At 37.1% G+C, this 25,413-nt stretch overlaps 1 protein-coding gene across 1 annotated transcript in view; it reads left to right on the top strand.

Annotated features, from left to right (window-relative positions):
* Positions 1 to 25,413, top strand: part of tmem245 (transmembrane protein 245) — a 52,835-nt gene that overhangs the window by 2,602 nt on the left and 24,820 nt on the right. Inside the window, exons 2-11 of the mRNA XM_007897518.2 lie at positions 2,869 to 2,986; positions 4,635 to 4,733; positions 5,760 to 5,873; positions 7,831 to 8,022; positions 10,218 to 10,387; positions 15,541 to 15,645; positions 16,650 to 16,732; positions 17,869 to 17,959; positions 18,446 to 18,544; positions 19,591 to 19,722. Of these exons, the coding sequence (XP_007895709.1) occupies positions 2,869 to 2,986; positions 4,635 to 4,733; positions 5,760 to 5,873; positions 7,831 to 8,022; positions 10,218 to 10,387; positions 15,541 to 15,645; positions 16,650 to 16,732; positions 17,869 to 17,959; positions 18,446 to 18,544; positions 19,591 to 19,722 (1,203 nt within the window). The remainder of the gene's footprint in view (positions 1 to 2,868; positions 2,987 to 4,634; positions 4,734 to 5,759; positions 5,874 to 7,830; positions 8,023 to 10,217; positions 10,388 to 15,540; positions 15,646 to 16,649; positions 16,733 to 17,868; positions 17,960 to 18,445; positions 18,545 to 19,590; positions 19,723 to 25,413) is intronic.

Below are 25,413 nucleotides of genomic sequence, written 5' to 3'. Positions count from 1 at the left end.
GATGTGATGGAGTTTTGTGATAGACAGTGCTTTCAATGACACGCTGTGTGGTTTTAACTGGTTAGACTCCACCGTTACACCAATGCACAGTCTGAGGTCCCTAAGCCTGCGCTTTTGTCAACCTGCGCCTTGTAGTTTTTGGAATTAGGTAAGCAGGATGCGTCCTCAATGGAGAGTGTTCATTCCAATAAATATCTCTGAAATTTCCATGTATAGGTGGGATGCATTGAATTTTCAGTTTGGTTTGGATAATCTTAAGCATTGTGATGGGTTTCCGCATGTATCAGGCATTCGGCTGACGAAAATAATGCCTTTTGGTTATGTATGACCTAGTTCATACATAAATTCTCAGACAAGGATATAGGTAACTGACCTTCTATCCTCATTCACATGCTTGTCTGTAAATATTGCTCACAAATTTAGACTTTTCCTCTCACCCTTTGGATAAAAATCTTACATTAACTTTTAACTCATTTTTAACTCATTTTGTTTGACCTGCAGAAGAAGGTCTTTAGAGTCTTTAGAAACTGTTGATGAAGCAACAAATAATGTTGATGATGCAGTGGTTGAGCCACTTTCTGATGTGGTTGCACATACTAACAGTGTAACAGTGTGAAAGCGTTTAATCAGAAACTTATCAAAATGCTGACTGCATCACATCCCACTGTTTATGGCAGAAATCCACTAAATGTGACAGCCACACACACATTGTAGACTGTGATACGGTTTATCGTAGAGGGCACTCAGCATTTGTCCCATGGCTGTCCCCATTAGATTGCCAGCTTTGAGCACATCAAACTGTGAACAGTAGATTTCTTTGTTGGTCCAATATGAAAGGAATTTTGCTAGACATTGTGAACTAATTCAGCCATGAGTGCTGTTCAAAAAACAGATTTCAGCTGCTAATTAAAATATTTGGATTCCAAATATCAGTTGGTAAGATGCACAAAATGTTGAATGAATCATGAGGTAGTCCAGAAAATGACCAGCAAGCAAGATGTTAGCAGGATAGCACTCCTGAACTGGGATGGAGAAATCTGTTTGAAGTGATGCTTCTGATCTCTATCCTGTGATGCTTGAGGGTAATGCCTGCATGTGGATTTGGATAAGGATCAAATTAACTGGGTTGTGTTTGCTTTCCTCTTTCCTCTCTCCTCTTTATATGTAAATGCATTGGGCTGTATTAACCTTCATGAATATAACAATCCTTGCATTTGAAATAATCACATCATCGAGATGTCTCAAAACACTTCACAAGATTTTATAATAATCATTACATTTGATATAGCGCTTTGTCACATCTTCGAGAAATCGCAAAGCGCTTCACAAATATACTGTAAAGTGAATTGACTATATATTTTGTGGGCAAAACGCGGCAGCCAATTGCGCACAGCAGTGTCCCACAAACAGTCGTGGATTGAGTGACCAAATTATTTTTAAGTTTTTTTTGTTTTGAAGGGATTATTACCCCGAGAAATGGGATCCGCCAATCAACTAACAACCGGGTTCCTACTTACTGCTAGGTAAACAACGTGGAGTAAGGAAACTTGCCCAATGTTTCACCCTTCTCGGGATTTGAACCCAGGTCCTCTCACTTGCGACACAAGTGCTCTAACCACTAAGCTACAGGATTCCGCATTCATTTTACTATGAAGCATAATTACTGTGTATTTGTGGGTAAACACAGCAGCCAATTTGCGCGCAGCCTGTCCCACAAACAGCCATGAAGTAAATGAACCAATTTTATTTGGGAGATTATTGGCTAGAACAGCAGGAGAAACTCCCTTCTCTTCTTTTTAAAATAGTATCATGGGATCTTTAACATCCATCCGAATAGGCAAACAGGCCCTTGGTTTAAGGTCTCGCCCTGAAGGATCTGAACCATCTCAAATAATGCATAAATTTAAATTGATATATATTTGAACCATTGAACTTTTTGGGGGGGTGTGTTGTTGTGGGGGGGCTGATGTTTGGAATTGGTTAAGTTAACTCTTAACAAGATTTTTAACAGTTTAAAAAATTACACTGAGCAGCAATTTAAAAAATAATATTTTTTAAAAAGTCATGAGGTTTCGTACTAACATGAATAATTCCCCAAAAAAGTTGGTTTAGCTGGGTTTAAGAGTATCCAAATGGTGCCATTTACAAATGGGAATTTCCCCTTATCTGGAATGGAATGAGTACTCTCTCCTTCGAGGGATGCACCCTGCTTAATGCTGGAGAGTATTAGGTACAGGTTGGTAAGTCCCAAAGCTTAGGGATCTCCAAGTATGTGTTGGGGTAATGCTGGAGTTGGACCAGCTAAAGCCATATAGCTTGCCATTGAGAGCCCAGTTTGTCAAACTTCCCAGTACTTGAACAGCTATGACTACCCTACCCTTTAGCAGAAAAATGTTTTATTACTAGCTTATTGAAAAAATATTAAAATTAAAAATTGATCATTTATTTGAAAACCAATTTATGGTATGTCATCAAATTTAGCATCATAATGTTTCTGAGTTATTGAAGAGTATCCAAGTGTTTTTTTACGATTTGTCATTCAAATATTGTCTATAACTTTTACCAAGACTCGACGTGGACACCTAATGTTAGAAGGAACGAGATCTGACAGAAAATGTCAAATTATGTGCAAGTGGTATAGACTGCCCAAATGACAATATTATGTAATGACTAAATTGCTGTGATCAAGTTAATCTTATTTATAAAATGTGAGTACTTTTTCTACAAATTGGAAATGTTTGCTCAATTAATTAGTTAATATTTAAGTTGAACTTAATAATATTTTGATTTCTGTAGTAATGCTGTGAGAGGGCCACCAGTGTAGTCTGAATGATGGTTTCCTAACTTGTGTGCATTGTTCTGCTGCAGGTGTGGACTATAATCGTTGGGTACTTGCTGGCAGTTTCCTTCAAATGGAACTCGAAAACTGAACGCTATCTTAAAACCATCTCTGTACCAGTGTGGACAGTGCTTCTCTTTTATTTGGGTAGGAAGCACTGTTAAAGTATAACTTGAATAAAGTAATTATTTAGTGTCCTATGAATGGACATTCTAACAATTTTCCAAGCTAACTGTTCTTTGTATATGAATTTCAAATTCAGATAATGTGATGTTATTTCTTTTGTGAGTATGGGATAACAACAACAACAAAAGTACATTTGTATAGCGCCTTTCATATTGGGAGGATGCTGGACAGTCAGTGTTTCGGACCCAAGGAGGTCGGGATTGGGGAGGGTGGAGATAATGAATGGAGCACGTTACCATGATGTGCCATATTATCCAGTTTCATTTGATGCATAAATCTAAATTTAATCTATCACCTTAGCCCTGAGATTATGCTGCACTCAAAACCTATTGATATTCATTATGTATATGTATGTACACTCTTCAAAAAACTGTGGCTTACGATAATTGTCAGTGGGAACTGGCTTTTATTGCAATGGGAGTTGGCAACAGACTGAATGTGATTGACAGTTTGAATGACGATTTCTTGTGAAATCCTTATTGAAGCAGTACAATGTCACATGTCTTGTAGCGTTGCATTTTAATTCTACAGTTTTAAGTTAATGTTTCGTGGGTCTTTATTCTGGTTTCCCTGAGACCCTACTGCAGGTGTGAGCCCGCGAGATAACAAAATCTTTAAAGTCTGGCAAAGAGAGAGAGAGAGAGAGAAAACATGTTTACTTGCAGTTTCAATGGATATTGCTTGCTTCTCTTTGAATACTTTCCCCAAAATTGAACCGAAGGATTCCTTATCTATCGTCCCATGTGGATGTGGTGAGTGAGAGAGCGAGAGAGAGAGAGAATTTAAACAGACATTGTTCTTCTCCATTTGGTCACGGGAAAAAATCTTGACAGCAAGGCGAAACATTTGGTAAATTTGATGCCTGGATTGAGAAAGAAAAATGTTACAAATTGCAATTTTCGTTAACAACAGAAGCTCGAACAATTCATCAACACTGTTTGAACTTTGAGATTGTGGTTAGTGAAGAAAAAGACTGTTGCTTCCTGTTGCCATGCCGGCAATGTTGTCGTGTGATGGCACTATTTCTTTACAATGATGTTTCTATTGAACAGCAGTGGAATTGCACAAAATTCCACGATCCTAACTTAAACCCTGGCCTTTTGTAGTATGATGTAGGTTTAACAATCATTCAACTATTCAATCAAGAGTTATTCAATTATTCTTAGTTTTTCCTTCCATAATGGCTGAAGCTCATTGTGCAACCTTCTTATTTCTTTGAGTTGTCAGCATAATCTGCCACTTTCTTTGATCTGCTACTTGTAATTGCTGAAAACGGTACTTGTGATGTGAACTTCGCTTTTCTTAGCTCAGTTTGCCAAGAATAAGCCATTTGAAATAGTTTCTCTGCTCCCCCATAAAACTCAGCGAAGATGAAAAGGAAAGCTGTGGATGCTGTAAATCTGAAATAAAAATAGTAAATGCGGTAATTACTAGTCTGTCAGTGTCTGAAGGAGAAGTTTAGGTTAGTGTATGGGTGAGACCTTGCTTCAGAACTGGAACTGTTGGACGGGAGAAAGCTCTATTATAGCAAATAGGACTAGACACAAGATACAAATATGTTGCGATTTAAAGTCCTGTAATTTAAACAAATTATTCCTTTTCCTTATAGCATCGGTTGCTGGCTCGTGGCGTATACCGGTGTTTGTGGTGATTGTCATTTTAATGGTAGCGGGAGCACTGCAGGAGAAGGAGGGAGGAAGTGGAGCTGGTAGGTCTGTTGTGTGCGATATTCCCCTTATTTTCTTTTTCCTTGTTTTTTGCCCTATTTAAAAATGGTGAGGAAAATATCCTATGTTTATTTTGTTTATGGTCTCGGTGAAGCATTAAATAACCATTTATACTTTAAAGTTAAATGTTTACACAGATATTTAGTGGGAAACATGAATGTTTGAATACATATATAGGATGTTTCTCACCTTTCTGTATGCAGCGAAACTTGTACAAATCATCTCTTTATAAATCGTATAATACATACGCACGAGTCACATTCAGGTTCCAACCAACAACCTCTTAGATTTCCTTGCATTCGTCGTATTTTATAAATTGGATAAACGGCTAAATTGTAACGGTTTCTTGGTCCCAAATAATCCTAAATCCTATGAAAATCATCTCTTAACTGTAACACCACTATCTGTACTTACTGGCTACATTGAAGTACTGCACGCAGTGTTCTGTATGAAACAAGCACGGGAAACAAAGTCTTGACCCGTCACCACATACGCATTTACTGGCTGCAGTGATGAAGTATCGCATGTGTGGCACACTACAGTGTACTCTGTTGCATCAGGCAATACAGCAATACAAACAACTAAACTCAAGTTAGTAGCAAGGACCTTGTACTTGTTTATGGTATTTGTTAAGTTTTAGCCATATAAAATCTGACTTGTACATAACTTTGCATAATTCATATATGATTTGACTTATGTAAGTTTGCCTGTAAATCTTACTTTGCATAAGTCAAATTAAATGTTATAGTCCCGACTGATATGACTTGTGCAAATTTACCTATATAAAAACTATCAACACTATAACTTTAGCCTCAATACAATACAAATTTACATTTATATAGCACCTTTCACATCATCCCTTTCAATATGAAAGAATTTTAAGTAAATTAATTTAAACTATCTCTAACTTAATAAAGTTTGCAATGTGATGTTTCTTACAACTTCTTCCTACCATCAGGATGATATGGCTTTTCTTTTTGTGTTCTCTTCCCCTTTTGTTTCTGCAGGTGTGAAGCTGCCTGGTCATATAATTCAGATTGCTGTAAGCACATTTAACATGGCAGTATCCATCAGCGGATTTAGTAGTTGCCAAGATGAACGTCTGCCAGACCCACCGCCAGGTAACTGTGTTTATCCACATTTGAACTAATGAGGGAAATGTAGAACTTGTACAACATGTTTGTACATAGAGCAATTTTTTTAAGTATTGGTAACACTTTAGGGTCATTCAAGAAGAAAATCAGGCAGGAATGGCAGTATAGCTTAAAATGACCAATGTTGTGTAATGGACGATCCAAAATGGCCATCTGTAATGTGAGTTGACCACTTTGCTGGCTACTGTTGCCTTTGCATATGATGGTTTTAATGTGCGAAATGTACAGAAGAGAGATGTATAGTAGTTTCATCTTTTTAAAAAGATGTTTGCACACTAATCTTTACATTTACTAGTGTTGAGGTAACGTAAAGGCTGAGACACCCAATTTCTTGACATTATAGCGTTTCTGTGTTCAAGTGTCTCACTTGTGTTAGGGTAACCTGCAGATGTCTCCTCATGGCTTTACTAAATACTGGGAGTTGTCTCATACTGATTGTCTCAGTGATGAGCTAGCTCATGCTTTCCTTTTCTTTCATCCTTCACCCCTTCCCCAAATTACCAGTGAATCTTCCCTGATGTCTATCTAGGTTATTACTGTACTAGGAATGCCCCACGGATGCTCACACAATGGGCAAGCTGGTTAGAGTCCATCTGTACCCCAACACACACTCTGGGGTCCTCAAGCCAACCTTTGCCTAGTACTTTCTGGAATAATAATTGTGATGACAGTGTATAATTACAGTAATGGTTTCTTTCTCCTCTCCCTCCACTTCCTGAGTTTTTGACCATTGACCAAGAAAGTGAGACGATTTTAAAAAGTTGTGTTCCTCTTTGTGTTTGTAATACCAGAAGATCCATTTAGTTATTATTACAAATTCAAAACTAAATAGAAATATTATAACACTTTTGCCACTCTATTCTTTACCGCCTCTCCTACAGTTGAATGTCATCAAGGCTCTCTTGCTTGGCTTCCGTCAGCGCCTCTTGTCAGTTCAGCTCCAAGTAGACCCTGCTTGCTTCCCCGCACCATTGTAAAGAAATAAAGCTTAGCATTTTGGTAGTACAGTATCATAGTGGAACATGTCAAACACTTTGTAGTACTCACTGCAAAGTGTAGTGATTGCTTTTATAGGCAAACACATCAGCTGATTTGCAGCACAGCAAAATATAGGATTGTGGAGTCCTGTAGCTCAGTGGTTAGAGCAGTTCAATTCCCGGCAGAGCAAAATGCTGGGCATGTTTCCTTACTCCTCAGTTTACCTAGCAGTAAGTAGGAACCCGGTTGTTAGTCGATTGGCAGATCGCTTTTCCAGGTTAATAATTCCTTCAAAAAAAATCCCCCAAAGAAGTAAATTGGTCACTTCAAACCACGACTGTTTGTGGGACACTGCTGTGCGCAATTGGCTGCCATGTTTCACCCACAAAATATCCAGTTAATTCACTTTACGGTATATTCTGTGAAGCGCATTGAGAAGTCTAGAAGACGTGATAAGGTGCTAAATCAAATGCAAGGATTATTATTATACATTATTATCCCATAAACAGCCTTGAGGTGAATGACTGATTGATTCAGAAGATTATTAGCCAGAATACTGGGAGAAAATCCCTTCTCTTTTCACCTATCATGGCATATGTAATGTCCTTATGAAGAACAAGGTCTACATGTACAGACTCATCTTTGGGGCCAGAAATCAGGCAAACCAAGATAAGAATATCTTTTTGAAACCCGGCTTCCTAATTGATCCTTAACGCTGTGGTGACGACCTGGAATTCCTCTGTGTAAAGCAGCCAATATGTTTTGAGATGAAACTTGTTGCTGAGGCTACTTTGTATCTCAGACACGACAACTTGACCCTGGTTCACTCAATTTAACTTGATATTTGGTCTGGTCAAGGCATTAACATAGTCTATTTGTTTAACAATTTTGCAGTTTCCAATAATGTTTTGAATATGCAACACTGTCAATTTGTTTTCCTTCCTAGAACCTTTCGAAAATAGAGACCTCCGTGCTTCTTCCTCTTATACTCCACTGGGCATTCCAAGACCTGAGATAGCTTTTATAAAGAAGAAGAAAACAAGCGATATTTATTTTGTGCTCCTCGTCTGGGCGATAGTTGTGGTACAGATCTGGCTGAACCTTTGGATACTGCAGTTGCTTCCTGTGCCCGTGGCTGGTAATGTCTTATCGCATCAAATATCCTACCGTAGGGCCTGTCACAGTGCTGGTCATGATTAATTATACCTTTGGAAATGTAAGGAAAAGTTCAGATTTGGAGGATAGCTGAACTGTAGGACTTGGATTAATTCCAGTACAGTATTAAGAAAATACATTTTCATAAATATTCTTATTGAGATTTCCTGTTTTTCTCGTCTTTCTCTTTTGCCCTGCTTATCTCATCAATTATATGGGATGTGCTCTTAAAGGAAACTTTGTGCTATGAATAGTGCCTAAAATAGACCTCATAAATTAAAGGCCATGGGTATCAATAAGTACTCTGATTTCATTTCATGCCCTTTGTAAATGTAAGATAGTCTCTTGCCAGAGTGCTTGCACTGTTGACCCAAGGCAGTCTTTTGTGAGCATGGTGCTACAGTGGGCCCTCAATACTGTATTTCCTTTTCCTAATTATTACTTGATGCAATTTACACACCAGTAACATGATTGAGATTTCAGTTGTATGTCAGGAATACTTTCTCGTTTCCTGTTCAAACTGATGGTGACAGAGGCTTAAACACGATCATGTACTCCTTCCTTTAACATATTTAAGGACATAAAAAGTTTAAGTCAGGAAACAGCTATTAATACCTGTGGAAAAATAAGCATCAGACTTCTCTTCCTCCTCATTCTTCCATTGTTAATTTATGTTCCCCATTGTTTGGATCTATCAGTATACTGAACAATTTACCTGGATCAACCTTGTTAACTCTCTTCATAACTTTGAACACTTCTATTAGGTCAACTTGAGATCCCTTTTCCAAATAGAAGAATCTCAAATTTCATTAACCTTTCTTTATAATTTTCCTAAAATCTGATATTCAATTGAAATTACGTTTTAATGGCATTAAGATTTTAGTAGAATAATTGCTAATCTTTCTTCATTTGTCCACCTATACATGCAAATTAATGGACAATACCCCTTTAAAAAAGTTACGTGGGAATCATATTGGGATAATCAGTATGGTTGTTTGAAAGAGAGACAGATCCTTGTGTAGTATACGTGTTAAGGGGTGTGGTGAAAGTGCAGAGCATTGGGATTAAATTACCTAACAATGTAATAACCTGCTGGAAAGGGCTCAATAGACTGAATGGTCTCCACGGCAACATTTTCATGTTTCTTATGACATGCCGTCTTCTCCAAGATCTGCTTAGTATATACACAAACACCTAACTAACCAGAGTAATAGGGATTGGGGTGGGGGTTAAGATGCTGTCCAGCAATCTGGATCTTCCGGCTAACTGTTAAACCTAAAGCCTATATGTGGAGATTATTATTAATCATTAATAATAAAATTAATAATAATGAATAATAATAATCTTACATTTGGTGTGGTGCCTTTCACGTCAGGATGATGTTTCAAAGAGCTTCACAGGATATATTGTAAACTGTGTATTTGGTGGGCAAACTCAGCAGCCAATTTTGTGCACAATGTCCCACAATCAAGCATGAAGTAAATGACCAATTTTATTTGGGGGATTATTGGCCAGGATATCGGGGGGAAAGTCCCATTTTGAATAGTGCCACGGGATTTTTAATGTCCACCTGAACAGATTTTAACACAACCTCAATTTAATGTCTCATCCGAAGGACGATTAAACTAAAGTGAAGAAATGCCCATCATTTCCTTTGCAAATTGTGCCCTGCTTCAATGATTTAATTACCATTGGTAGAAGTACCATTGCAAAATCAACTACATACCTCAAACAATGTAACTGTTCTTTCAAAACCAAACTTGTTGTTTGGGGATGGGAGGAAGGAAGAGAAACGGAAAAGGAGACAGTACTCTGTTACAAATGCCTTGAATATCTTAAAAAAAAATTCACTGCTCTATTGCAAATATAATGTCAGGCATTAGACAACTATGCTGTGTGAGCTGATGAGCTGAATGCAGCTGTTTGCTAGGATGTACCATACCAGCTCCTCTTCCCCCACCAAGAAGAAGCCTTTTTGAAGTGTCTCAGAATGTACAGAGCTAGAATCCCAGGTGAAGCAGCACAGCAATTTCACATTAAGGATCCATAATTGGGTTGGTCCACTGAAATAACGCAGAAGTAATTTCACTTCATTTGTCACTGCCAAATATATGTTCACATTTTACTGTTGCATTTTCCATAAAGTGTACTGATAGCTATGTCTTGTTATGGCAACAGTTTGGGTGTTAAAGAAACTGGTCCTTCGTTTTGGAGTAATGAACTTTGCACAGAGGCAGCTGAGTAGCTATTGGGAAATCCTGGAAAACTTTATTAAAGAAAGGCAGGATGCTTTGGCTCCAGGACCCATACGAGGCCTTGGAAGAATCCTAGTAAAAGCTGACATCAAGGTATGTGTTGTGGATTATGATGAACTTCAAATTTACCTGTTTTAGGATTTACCAAGTGATGGAAAGAGTTTTAACAAAAAATCAGTTTCCTTTTTGTTCATGTGCAACAAGGGATATATTTCACAACTGTCAACAATACCTTGTGGAGCATATAAGATCCCCTGAGCATGCCAAATAACATATGGCGTTGTATTGCCTAGTTCATTTGAATGACAAACTACTTTTCCAATAGGGCCAAAGGCCTAAAACTTCAAATGTAGAAACATTGATAATGTGCTCTAAGGCTTGACATTCTGTGTGATCACGTTGCTAATGTATCTTCACCATGTAGTATGAGAAATCTTACTCTAGTGCCCCGAGTGAAATGAATCTTAGAATTATTCACTTCAATAGGCCATCCACAGAGTTTTATTAGAAGTAGAGGTGAGGTCATCAAAGATGCCTTTTATCCACCCTGCATGTTGGTTCTCAGTTCCCATTGATGATTGGTGGTCAATAATTCAATGTTAATGTTTTTTCCTTCATTGTAATGTAAATATTGGGTATTTGGGAAAATATTACTCCTTTTCAGGAAATGTCATAGTTGTGATGGACAAGGTAGAAGAAAAATCCTGAAGAATGTTGATTGGTGACAGTTGCATTAGATATGTTCTATAAAATAATAATGCTGTAAACAAATGTTACATGAAGTATTCTTGACAGCAAAGTGATAATTGGAACAGAGTAAAATAGCTAGCTTTCATATCAGGACTGAGATAGTTAACAAACCTTTGTGATCAAAATGCAGCGCACCTCAGGACTATCTGCAAAGGTCCACAAAAAGAGATGCTGTACCTTTAAATTCTTTACAATCCTTATGTTTTTTCTTCTACCTTTCCTCATACCAAAATAACAGGGAGGGATTTGTCTCCCAAAGCCTCTCTCAGGATCATTCTTGATTTATTGCTGGAAGATAAACTCACTAAGGTCACTGGCCTGCTGTTTTTTGGCTTATTCTGCAGGGAAGAGTTGCAAGCATTTTAAAATTGAAAAATAACCTAATTTAAATGGCATAAGACACAAGTTAACTACTAAAAGTATGTAAATGTGAATCCAGTAAAATATTGCATTAAAATGAAACCAATGGCTAGTTTAAGATTTTATGTACGTCACAAGTTTTTCTACATGTTTAAGCTTTTCTAAAATGGGATTTTGCTGATCTAGTTTTCTTAAACGCCTAGAGTAAGCAGTGATGAATTGGTTATGTATGACTTTCTGTAATGTGTTTATATCAAATGCAATTTCAGTGCTTCCTCTTGAGTTTATCCCCTTCTTCTTCTATCAAATATTTGCTCAGTTAGAAATAGATGTGATAAAATAGAAGGATCTCTACTTTCTTTTGAAGGCTGGGATCAATGATAAATTTTAAGTGTAAAATAAGTCTGGGTTTTCTATAAATAACTTTCAGGGCCTTGACTTTGAACAGCTGCTATCAAGCTTCTTGCCAAACTACTAAAGGAAATAACATAGTAAACCTCTACTGTTGCTCAAGTAAAAGGGCCTTTAAATTTTTAATGGATAGTAATGCTCAGCAATAACAAAAAGAAACCTGATGAAATGTCTGCCTCTCTGTTTAACCAATCCCTATTACTCTATTCTCTGAAATCCCTACTGAAGAGCACGTATAATTTAATGTGAGACGTCATTTTTAGCAGCTAATTGTTTTTATATCCATATTATCTCCTGTCATTGAGTGTCACCTAATGCATTCATACAAACAGACAGTAGTTCCTCTTGTAATAAAGCAAATGGTTCCCATCAATGTCCTCTCTCTGACCTCCTCAACCTTCCCTGCTTCCTTCTCAAACTGCGCAACATCGCCATCCAGTAAAGACCTCAGCTCTCCTTCCTCCCTCGCATTTGGTCCCTGGCTAAGACTGATTTTTTTTGCCTTTGTCTCTCACCAAATGCCACTAAAACCGTTATTCAACCTTTGTTATTTCCTGCTTCAACTTATCAATTGCACTCCTCACTGGTTTCCCTAGATTCACCATCCGTAAGATCCAGCTGATCGTAAACTCTGCTGCCATATCCTGACCTGCACCAAACACTGCAAGCCCATCACTCAAGTCGTCACCAGGCTCCACTGTTACCCAACAAATCTGTTTCAGGTCCCTGCCCTCACCTATAAATTCCTTCATCTCCTGATCTCTGGGTCTTCTACCCCACTCTTCTGCTTGCCTCCACTGCTGGGCTAACTTGGGATTGCTGCTGTCCCCCACGGCTTTCGAGCAGCATCGGTGGAGAAGCTTTTAGCAACTATAATAATTACTTTTAAATCCTTGCATTCATACAGCGTTGGGAAGATATCTCAAAGCGCTTCGTAGGATTTATTGTAAAGTGTAATAATCGTATATTTTGTAGGCAAACAATCCGAATAAGCTTTTAACCTTCAGAACTCCCTTCCTCTCACCTACTCTCTCTGTCTTTCTTTAAATCCTGCCTAAAATGTTACCCCTTTGACCACATCTATTGTCACCTTCCCTCCTTCCTTGCTTGGGTTGTGCCTCATCATTGTGTACCTCAGTCTTTATCCTATTTGAAGAGCTCTATAGAGAAGCAATTTTTTGTTGTAAATATTCAAATATATTACACATAATTGTAATGAAGGTATTGTCGATGCAAACTTATAAGAATGCATCTGTATCAACTAAATCTGCACATTTTATTACTTTTCACAATGTTTCATCAGTAACCCTCAATATCCTTTTGTCTTCTTCCTAAAGCTATGGCATTGGCTTAATAAGCAGGTAACTTGCAGGTTGCCATTTCAGATCAAATGCTACTCATTTCATTTTGTGCACTTAGAGCTTTAAGCATGGATGTGCAGTTCTCAAAACCTACTGTGGTTGGGGTGGGGGATCATTATTATTATTAAGGTTGCATTACTTTTCAGCACAAAACATTGTCTCATTCTAAGCTGTAGGAGGTCAGATTTTAACATGTAAATTTTGCTCTCTTAAAAAAAGAGGCCTGTAACTGCATTTAAGGCACTGAAGAGTAGTGCACTGAATTATTTCAGCATTGTGTACACTGGTACACTTGAGTTAACATTTTGTTTTTACGAAAGTCAGAATATATTTTTGAATTGTTTGTTTTTCTGTCTCCCCGACAATATTTACGGTATCAGCCTGGCGCAGATGATAATAGTATAATACTTACATTTAATATAAAGCCTTATCACATTGTCTGTCTCAGAATTTACTGCGGCAGCCAATTAGCAATGACCTGTAGATAGCCATGATTTGAATGATGAATTGCATTTGGGAGAATTGTTGGCCAGGACAAACTGTCCTCTCTTTTCAAATCTTGCTGTGGGATGTTTAGTGTCCTTCCGGGCTGGCAGATGGGTCCTCAGTCTAATGTCTCATCCAAAATAATGCAGCAGTGATAGATGCTTCCCAAACAATCTGCTGACGTACCAGCCTAGACTGTGAGCTCATATCACTGGAAGTGCTTCTGACTGAGCCAGGCTAACACCTATGGCACTATTGATGCTGAGTGACATGTTGTGGGTTCGAGCTCCATTGTGGGACTTTGAACTCACAGTCTAGGCTAACACTCCAGCACAGAGCTGAGGGTGGGCTGCATTGCACTTGACAATAAATCCTTTGAGATGTCAAGGATTATTACTCAGTTGTGATTGAGTATTTAAATATGGCACAGATATTTTAAATCTTTGTAGAGTACTTAACCATTTAAGACATTTTAAAGGTTCAAGGCAGTTTTATATTAAAATAAAATAAAATATTCATAGAATTCCTTACTATGACCCAGTAAGTATAGGTGCACTGTAATTGCATCACATCTTGTCATAATACAACTACATTATAGCTGAAATACAGTTCTAGTTTACTAGTTGCCTGCTTACATTTTGAATTGATGAGTCAAATCCAAGGATTATTGTAATCTGGAGTTATTAACTTGGTTCAAAGGGAATGTCAGTTGTTTTAGAAAATGAATGGATTTTAAAATGTTGATCTTCTACAGCTTACAGCATCTTTTAATTTATTTTCTATTTGTTTTACTATTATGCATGAATTAGTTTCACATTTTGAAATGTTAACTTGTTGACCTTTGATGCACTTTTAGCAGTTCAAAATGGTGCTAATTCTCTTAGTCTTGTTCTGTGATTACTGAGATCTTATGCATGGACATGAAGAAACTTGTGTTACTGAATGAGAAGTTAGAACTGTTAATTGTTTACTTGTATTTAATGTACATTACAGTGATTAGTTTTTTGTTCTGTTTACTTTATTGGTACGGTTACTATTGTATTGGTGTGTTTCTATTTTTATTACTAAAATTAAAACACAAATAGGACTCCAACACTTCCATCTTCCCCTTTCAAGTAAATACACGTTGCAATAGAATTTTGACAATGGATACACATCTTAGCTCACGTTAATGGGCAAAAATGATAAATTGATAATGCACTATTGTAATCTGAGGTAATGAAACATTTGAAATTATCCTTTTGACAAAATGTTTGAAGCTCTGATATTTATGTTTATTTCTGGAAAGTGAATGTCAGATTTTGATTTTTTNATCTTATTTTTTCTTCTATAACTGTATAACTTGAACTTAGTTTGACAAAATGTCAAACAATTCCACAGGTTAACGAGATGCAAGCTGCCCGTTTTTACTTTTCACTTATTAGCACAAGATTTTATTTTTGCCTCAAAATCTTTTATTTTGGGGGGTTTTCTTAAACACAATTGTAAATAAATGAATCATAAAATATAATCTCACATGAGAACATAAATAGTGAACCCTCTCAGGTCTGAAGTTTAGTTGTCTGTCATTACCCCATCATTGCGGTATCTTCAATTACCCTTAATTCATACATGATGAATGATTGAAGTCAATGCAGAGAAAATAAAATGCAAAGGGCTAACAAAATAGTTATTAGGTTTGTATTTTGGAGTTAGCTTTTACTCTGTTTTCAGTAGTGCCTCAGGCAGGACTAAAGGGAAGAGCTGGTATATAATAGCTACGTATCTCTGTATTATGTATATAAGTAACACCTTCAGCACAAGTTTCTACATGTTTTCGCTGATTTGTTATTTTGATGGAATTAAGTTGTCTTCTATGAAAAATGTTTCTTTTTTCAGATGATCTTTTGGTTGGAAAAATCATTGGACAAATTAATCAGCATTTTTATCATATTTTTGTTGGTGATGGGAACATTACTGCTGGCCCTACTCCTTACTGCAAAGGTATGGTTTGTCTTTTTTTGCCACAAAAATAATCTGAGAGAAGGTACCTCTACTGTTGTATCACATTCAAAAGTGATGTTACTTTTTCAATGCTAGTTTAAAAGGTTCTGTAGCTTTGTAAGGTATCCTTGGAGCTAAGCAGGGTCTCCTTGGAGCTGAACTGGCTCCAAAGTGACATGTCTGGCAATGGAATATCAGAATGGAGTCAGCCCTTCGTGGCGGTCTCAGTAGTCCGGGTTCTGAGTCAGGCGGTTCTGCAGTATTCCAGGGCACTGCTGATGGCAGCACAGCCAGCCTGACTCATCAACAGGATCCGGAAGGGCAGACCAGTCATTGGGGGCAGCAAATCATCCCTCTCATCTCCTGTTAACCCTACAAGCCATAGCTCTAATGGGTAGGGTGGTCCTAACTGGACAAGTAGCGTGAAAGCTTGCTGAACAGCAATATCAGTGTGCTCACCAACAGTAGATGTTTCCTTTTTCTTTTCAAGATTAACTAGACATTGTTTTTAAAAATTCAGCATATAATGTGACATGAATCATTTGTGGCAACATATGCAGAGTTGCAAATTTAGAACCCCGAACTCATCAGCTAGTTATGTCCTGGATTACATATACAATTATATGAGTTTAAGTTGCACATAAGTTGTAAAGTACATTTTTGCCAGCTCACCTCTGACGAAAATTGATGTAAGATACCCAGCTGGTTTAAAAAAAAAAAGAAATTAAGTACTTAAGTAAGTCATACTCACAAATACTACAGGCAGGTGTAGACAACTCGGTAGAACGGTGGAACCCCATCATAAATCCCACATAAAAATCTTACGAGTCCTCTTAATTGAAAGAAAGCAGGAGATTGCAAAAGTGAACAGTGTGCTGTATAAGATAACAAAACATTTGGAATTGGAACTCCGAAATAATTTCTCACTTCAAACCTTGAGAGAGTAGTGTTTTCTACTGCTTCATACTCTTTCATGCTGCTGATATTTACTGTAACTTCTACAGGTTCACCAGGAGAGTGTACACATTATCCAGGTCACCAGCAGCTTGATTAATGAGACTGTCGCTAACCATCCTGAATGGGCAAAGTAAGCAGCAAAAGCGTTTCAGAAACAGAACATCAATTTACACTTTTTTTTTCCTCTTTGTCTTTCCTTTTCACTTCTTAATGTAAAATACTTGTCCTGGCATTGTCCTGTATGTTTTCCAATGTTGTGAAATCGTGCTCAAAGAGGAGAAAAGCCCAAAAGGAAACATGCCCAAACAAAACACTCTGCTACATCCATCAAAGTGATGGCTTCATTGTAAGTGGTAATGAGTAGGAAGATAACACTTTAGTTAACCTTTGTTTTGCCTGTAAAATGCATGAAATGTGTGTTTTGGACAAGTTCCCTAAAGTAGGAAGCACACAGGGCAGCTCGTATGATGTTATATTTAAAAACGTGTCTCTCCATCCAAACCTTTGGTCAATATCTGTAAATCTGTTATATCCTTGCTACTTTTGTGAAGTACATGGAATTCTCAATTTGGTTTGAATATCTTTAGCATGGTGATGGATTTCCGCATGTATCAGAAACCCGGATGACCAAAAAAAGTGCACTGAGATGTTTTTAGATTGAAGATATGATATAAATACAACCTGTTGTAAAAATTTCTGGAGAAAATATTAGTAAGTGGAAGCAAATAGATTTTTTGGGGGGACTTAATTGACATTAAAAAAAATTACACTTGCATTTGATGTTGTGCCTTTTACATTGGAGGACATCTCAAAGTGCTTCACAGGATTTACTCTAAAATGTAGTGACTGAACAAAACAAAATCGTGTAGTTTGTTCCCATTATAACGGTGGTTTGGATCAGTAAACTCAGACCCTATCTTACCTTGGGTTCGAGTGCCACTGACATCACTTCCTACACCTGATGAGCAAGAAGTGCTGCTAACTTCATTTCCTTTGTGCTGTACACGCGCAGGAAGCTGGTCAGTCAGTGGCAGGTCCAGAAGTATACCGCAGCTCCGGTCTACAGGTCTAGTTCGGGGTCTGCAACCTAAAGAGAACAGGAGGTCACAGAGATAGGGTGGGACATGGCTGCAGAGGGGTTTAAAGCTGTAGTTTTCATAATTATGTGTGAAATGCTTTTGATTTTTATGATCTGTGTAACTTTCAAATCTTATTCTTCATTCTTCAAGAAATGCCTGATAATAGTCTCTTAATTTTATTTTCCAGCTGGCTTCCTGAGGCCCAGGTAATACAGAATGCACTGAATTCTGCTGCCAATAATGTGTACCAGTATGGAAGAGAGTGGATAACTCACAAGGTAAGACACCGATGCTGGAATTCATAAAGGTGAAATTATAGGTTGATTTCTGATAGTTCCTTGTTGATAAAATTCAACTTTAGTGTTAGTATCACTCCAAATAGAAATACATGCACAATGTGGAAAAAATGAGCATGAAATGAGAAAATATATTTTAGTTGACAAAAGGCTGTTTAGGAGTTGAGAGACCTTAGTTGTTAAGGAGATCAATGAGGTTTCCTTCCCTCATTAATCTTAGGATTCAGAAATCATCTGAATTGCATTTGATTGAAGTGTGGGAATTAAAGACACAGTGTGCTTCGTGTTTTTCAATTGAAGTTAAAATGGTTGCGTTTTACTCTCCAGACAGGACTGGCTCTAAGAATCTCTCTATTGGTCCACTGAGGACTGACAAAAAATGATTACAGGAAGCTGTCAGGCACATCACATCATCTTGTTTATCATTAAATTGCTCTTTGTTTGTTGATATTATTTCTGTTTGTTCAGCTTCATAAGATTTTGGGTGACAAGATGAACAACACAGCTGTAATAGAGAAACAAGTTCTGGAGCTGTGGGACAGACTGTATCATAATTGGTTTGTAAAGGTATGTGTGTTGACTGCACTTTCGGTCATCTTTTCCTTTCTCTTCAACTCCTACCCCAAGCTTTTAAAGGCACTTTTGAGATGTTTCATCATTTTAACCATCCAAAACCTTCTGTTTTGAATAGTGGCAAACTTTCCTCTATTGTTAAGTTATGGCATTGGCAGACTTCCAGCCCCCAGTGATTCGTCTGCTCTGTTCTTGACTGGTCTGTCAAATTCAGACAACAAGCTTTAGAATATGGTTGACCCATCTGGCTCACGAACTGGACTACTGAGACTGCCACGGAGGATTGACTTGATTTTAGTCTTCTATTGACCCAAATTTCCCCCAAAAGATCTGTTTTGTTACCTTCAACTTGAAATAACGGAGGCACCCTGGATGGGAGCTGAGCAGCATCATATGAATTCAACATTAATGAGCCCAGTTTGTGGGACTGTCAGAGCAGAGACCAAAACCACTGTAATGAATCAGCAATTCCACCAATGAAGGGTGTTGCCACCATCCCGTGAAATTTGTACCAATTACATTTAAAAACTTCAAAGATCTAGGTTTTGTCATGACTTCAAAATGCATATTTTTGGAAACCCAATGTTGGAATATGAAACGAGAAGCTATAATAAATGATAAAGCGACACTTTATGAAATGTAGTGACGTTCATGTGGGGAAGGACTGCAGCTACTCTGCACCAGCATATCCCTGAAACATATTTGGGATGAGGCAGGGATAGTTATTGTCTGCTGGCATAAACTACAATGAGTTCCAGTCTGATCAGAAGTATTAATTTAGTGTGAAATGAAGCAATAATTTAAATTGGATCCGTAGCTCATGAGTATGTTGCTCTAGGGCCCATTTTGGCACTGTAGGAAATCTACATACTTATATCATCCTTGTAGCTGTGTGGAGTGGATTTTTGCTACTTTACAATGAAAGTTTGTTCTATCTAAATGTATTTATGTATTCCAACATTTAATCAATTACAGCTGGCTTGTTTTGTCAAATTCCCTTTTCACAATGGTCCCTGAACTTGTTGTTTAAACCATTTTAGAATGTAACTCATGCTGGAAGACATAAAGGTTACAAGTTGGCCATCAATCGACAGAACAGTTGGCTTGGAGACATCTTAGACTGGCAGGATGTTGCGTCTTTTGTTCACGAGAACATTGAGATGTTCCTTTCTGTGAGTATTCTAGCTTTTAATCGGTGATAAGTTCTTCTTTGTGATGAGATGAGCCCCAGAGCACAATATATTTAGTTTTAAGAGAAACATAAAGTAATATCTGGCAAATAAGTTGTACTCTTGTGCATGTACATTGTTTATGGCCTAGCTGTAAATTATTTGGATTGTATTATTGTATTTAGTATAACTGCCATCTTTGTGGTGTCTTATTAAATTTTTGAGTTAATTTTTACACCTTGCAATAGTGAAATTGATTGAGTGCCCTTATGGTTACTGATTTGAAGTCCTGACATCGGTTTGATATTGTATATTTTACAGCTGCAATAATATAATGGATGTTTTACTCCTAGTTCTCCCAAATCAGGTGCTGCATGATTCCTTTAAATTCCATCTTTTCATTCTTGCCTTGAGCAGGTTACGTCTTACAAAGATTTACAAAGAATGTACAGCACAGAAACAGGCCACTCGGCCAAATCAGTCTGTGCCAGTGTTTATACCCACATAAGTCTCCACCCTCTCCTTACTCCCTCTAGTGCCCTTCTATTCCCTCTTCCTCATATGAAGGTCTAGCTTCATCTTCAATGCATCTGTAATATCTGATTCAACCTCTGATTCAACTCTCAATGAGTTCCACGGTCTCACTACCACCTGCAAGTTGTAGTTCCTCCTATATTCTCTTTTAGATCACATAATCACTATCTTATATTTGTGTTGCCTGGGTATGGACTCCCCAATTAGTGGAAACAGCTTATTATGTTAACTTTAATCAACCATTTTATAGTGTTTAAACACCTCCATTCGGTCACCTCTTAAATATCTTTTCTCTAGCAAAAAAGATCTACTAACGTGTCCAGTATATCCTGATAGCAATAATCTACCAACCTTTGTCTCATCCTTGTAACCCTGCACTGTACTATTTCCATCATTGCTATATTCTTTCTATAGTGGAGACCAGAACTGGACATAGTCCTCCAAATGTGGTCCAACCAGCAACAGCAAAGAATTGCATTTATATAATGCCTTTCATGTTGGGAGGATGCTCCAAGGCGCTGCAGGTCTTATACAAATTCAACATCAATATCTTATATTGCTACAGTAACTTGGCTTTGTATAATTAAATGAATACAGTCTTAACTCTAGTAGCTAGGATAATAAGCCCATTAATGGCCAGCCTTTCTCTATTGCAGTAAAAATCTCCAAAGACACTGAAAACAGTGGGATTACTTTATAGCATTACTGAATAAATAATCCTAGTTGTGCAAATGGGGACTCTTGGTATCTGAAAGCACATCAAGCTGAACTGTACGAACTCCATCTGATTTGAATGGAGTTCTTGCAATTTGAGGGGAATTCTAACTCGATTCCTTATTAAGTAATTCTGTTAAAAGTCTTACACATTAGACTTCACTACAGCTAACATAATATAATTAGGTAGCTGTAGTATTAATAAATGCTGCATTATAATCTAAAATCTGTCTCCATTATGAAGAATTATGCAAGGATTATTAGTTATATTGGTTGTACCAATAACCCCAACGGGGTTACTTTAGCACATTTATTTTGAACAATCCTGTGGTACGTGCACATTTTCTGTCAAGTTTTTAAGAGTTACAAATCATAGAATATTACAGAAGGAGACCATTCGGCCCATTGTGCCTCTGCCGGCTCTTTGGAAAAGCTACTCCATATCCTTGCAAATTTTTCCTCTTCAAGTATCTATCCAATTCCCTTTGAAAGTTGTTATTGAATCTGTTTTCACTACACTTTCAGGCAGTGCATTCCAGGCAGTAACAACTCTCTGTGTAAGACAAAATTCTCCTCATCTCCCCTCTGGTTTTTTGCCAATTATCTTCAATCCATGTCCCCAGGTTACCAACCCACCTGCCAGTGGAAACAGTTTCTCCCTATCTCCTCTATCAAAACCCCTATTTATTATGAACACCCGTATCAAATCTCCCCTTAACTTTCTCTGCTCTAAGGAGAACAATCCCAGCTTCTCTAATCTCCATTCTGGTAAATCTCCTCTGCACCCTCTCCAAGACCTTGATATCCTTCCTAAAGTGTGGTGCCCAGAATTGGACACAGTACTCCAGCTGAGGCCTAACCAGTGACTTATAAAAGTTTAGCAGAACTTCTTTGCTTTTGTACTCTATGCCTCTATTTAAATTTACAAAGCTAATGGCTTTGAAAAACATTCTTTGTGGAGTCTGTTATTGCTAGTGTACAGTAAAGCTGATGCATACAGAGAATATGGATAGCCTTTATTACATTGTATTAGTAAAGTTTCTTTATCATTCTTTTTGGTTAGTACTTTGATGAATTAACACCTGCTTGATATTACAGTATGGATTTTATATTTTGTTTTTATAGAAAGCTTCAGAAATATAATGATATTGTGCCTCCCAGCACACCCAGATCGGCTGTAACATGAGTTAGATTTAGGATAGTGCCCCCTCCACTTTGCCCAATTACTGGCCCTTAAACACAAACCGACAAACAGACCTCCACCACTACGTGCATATCTATTTTCCACATTACAATCCTTATGGCCCCGCTGAAGTTCACTAGTTAGTCCTGAACAATATTTGGTTTTGTGCTGTGGAGTTACTGTACTTTGTCAGTAAATCATGTTACTTTAACTCTTTCTAAATATCTATCAGGCTTGGATTTGAACCTAAATTCCAGAGGTGAATGCATGCTCTAAAGCCTTGCCCAAATCTTTGGTCTTTGTGATAGAATGCAGGAACTAAGTGTAGAATGAGAACAGGCAAGTCAACATGTCAATATGGAAACCAGTAGACCTTTAATGACTAACCAATACAAATATTTTTTTTCAACAATCCTCCCTTGTTTATTTCTCCTGCCTTCTTTAAATTCCGTGGTAATGCAATATTTTTTAACCTAGAAGTACACAATGGATACCTCTTTGTTGCCATCTGAAACCAGCCACATGGGATGCATGAATGCATAGATCTTCAGATGACTCTCTTCTCTTGTCTGTGATAACCTGCCTGAGATCATGAGCTTGCCATGTGGAGAATAATGTTCTGTATTTTTGTAACCTAGAACCTATATAGTCCCTTTTATATCACAGCTACTAGGAAGGTAATTTGTCCAGAGTGAAACGTGGATAAGAATAAACTGGGAAAAATATTAAAGGTAAATGTTACCAAATGCTTGATAAAGGGCTGCTCGTTTGATGGGATAATGGCAGTGACATTCTGTTCCGTACACTGTGAATATCTTGGTATTAATCATTTAAAATTCTTTATTCCATCTCCTTCATTCAGATGAAGGGTTATTTTATGATACTTTAACAATAACTTCTAAATGATTTGCAACTTTTTATACCAGCTTCTCTTTGTCAGATGCTCTCTTTTTTCAAAAATAGGATCTTTTCAAAAATAAACCTTAAGCAATGTCCAAGACTGAAAAAGACCATTGCTACCGCTCTCCAGTCCCAGAGCAAAATAAAGAATCCTATACTGTTAAATAATCTCTTTGTCTGATGCGCTTCAATTGATTTCTTGACAAAATAGCTAACTAATTCTCTCAAATTCATTCAGACAAACTTTCTCTTTGGTTGTGCATTCCTCAGGATTACTCATGAATAAAAAGTGCTTGTAACCCTCCCATCGTCAAACTTGCAAATAATTTGATGTAATTAATTTTTCATTCGATGTAAAATGAACACAAAATGATTGATGCATTTACCTGCATCTGGAAATATGAACTTTAACTAGGATGGTTTCTAGACAATCCCCATGTTTGTTGGGGACTAAATCAAACCAGTTGCAAACAGGTTCTAGTGCTCTAACAAATTGACTTTGGAAGGCTGCAATGTTTTCTCAAGCAAAATAAGTGGAACAGAGTTCAAAGTATTATGTTTAAGCTCTATGAAGCACTTTGAGAAATCGTCCCAACATGAAAAGCATTATATAAAAATAATTGTTGCATTGTGAACAAGAAATGCACTGGTGTATTTTACTTACTGCGATTGAAAAATATTTTTGTTGCAGGAATTGTTATTTTATTAAAACTCCAATCCTAAATCTTATTTCATTCCATTGTCTTCAGTTTTTTTAAAACCAACTGATTAAAACTTTTCATGTGGCAGCCTGACTCAGTAGATAGTACTCTTTCAAAATTAAGTCTTTCAAAAGGTATGGTAATGCTAAACAGTTATGGAATTGTTTTATATTATCAGAACTGGATTTTTTTCCTGCTTTCTTTCTCATTCCCTCTCATTCCCAATTTTCTCTGTGTATTAAATTCTTTCTCAAGAGTGTGGTCTGCCTGATGGTTTCCATAGTTTCTACTTGTAGGCATTTTGTCAAGTCAGTGAAAAACAATCCTGCATCAAGCTAACTATGCAAGCTGCTTTTGGAGGAGAGGTAGCGGAGAGAAAATTACCGAAAGAAGCAAAAATATTTTGGCTGTTGCGGAAAGGATCGAGATCACTGGTAGAATTCAGTCAATAAGAACTGCAACAATTACCAAACGAGATTTGTGCATTCACCATTCTTTGGCAAAATCTGCAACCAAGTATTGTACTATTTAGTAGGCAACAAGAACAGAGGATCTTTGACACCTCCATTTTGTGTAACTCTTTAATATGCAGTAAGGCATTGGCCTGTTTAATCCCTTTGTATTCCTGTTCACTGTTAGCACCAGCGTGATACCAACGACAAAATAAAAAGAGATGCAAAAGTAACCCAAAATATCAGTAGAAGTACACCAAAAAAAGGTTTTCGATAACTATTTTTACATTGATAATGATAATGTACCACTCTCATAGGTAGGGCTTTGAGTTGCACAGTTCGGGGCATTTCTGCACCTCCAACTTTGTTTTGGATTACTGTGTGCCTGTGTACATACACCTGTCCGATGTCCTTCCTCAGAGCTGGTTAAACCCCAGGGCAGACACGTTATCCTAACTCAGAGGATAGATTTTTAAGACATGTTCAAAAACATACATTGTGTTGGGTATGCTGCACCTAAATTCTTTGTAATTACAGCTTCACAATTAATATTATGGTGTTATTGACTAAAGAAGGGCCAAGTAAGTATTCTACTATGTGTCTATGCATATGAATTATACCTAATATTTTGTGAACTACTACACAAATTGTTTTTGACTTAACTGGTTTTTAGCAGTTTTAACATTAGTATTATCTTTAGTTTCTCCTTTTATTCAGTTTGATCTACTCTACAAACACATGTGTGCAAATTGTAACATGTCAAAGAACAGTAAAGGTAAAATGAAGGGATTTTTCCTTTCTTTCACACAAACTACACCAAAACCTACAAAACAGCAAAAGTTTCACATGTAGGATTGTGGAGGATATCAAGGTGAATAAAAAGCTTGTGCAGTTCTTTGTGGTGAGATTGGTTTCCAAAGTTGAAAATTTTAAAAAGGAGACATTTTAATCCTATTATTGCCAAATGTTCCAAACAATAAACTGTAGGATTGGAGAAAATATTTTTCTATCTTATTATCATCACTTTTAATGTTAATATGAGTTTTAATTCATGATCAGTAATTTATTGCAATTTTTTTTGTTGAAAGTGTGCTTAATTTGGAATCTGCTTAATACTTAATAACAAGCTTAAAAATGATTATTGTTGAAGTAACAGTGCAATTAAGATTTGAGTTAATTGTTATTAATCATGACATTTACATTTTTCTGT

This window comes from Callorhinchus milii, unplaced genomic scaffold (genome assembly GCF_018977255.1).
Source record: "Callorhinchus milii isolate IMCB2004 unplaced genomic scaffold, IMCB_Cmil_1.0 Scaffold2, whole genome shotgun sequence".
NCBI classification, from domain to species: Eukaryota; Metazoa; Chordata; class Chondrichthyes; order Chimaeriformes; family Callorhinchidae; genus Callorhinchus; species Callorhinchus milii.
The sequence above is the reverse complement of the archived record's forward strand: the minus strand, read 5'-3'. Positions and strand labels throughout refer to the sequence as shown.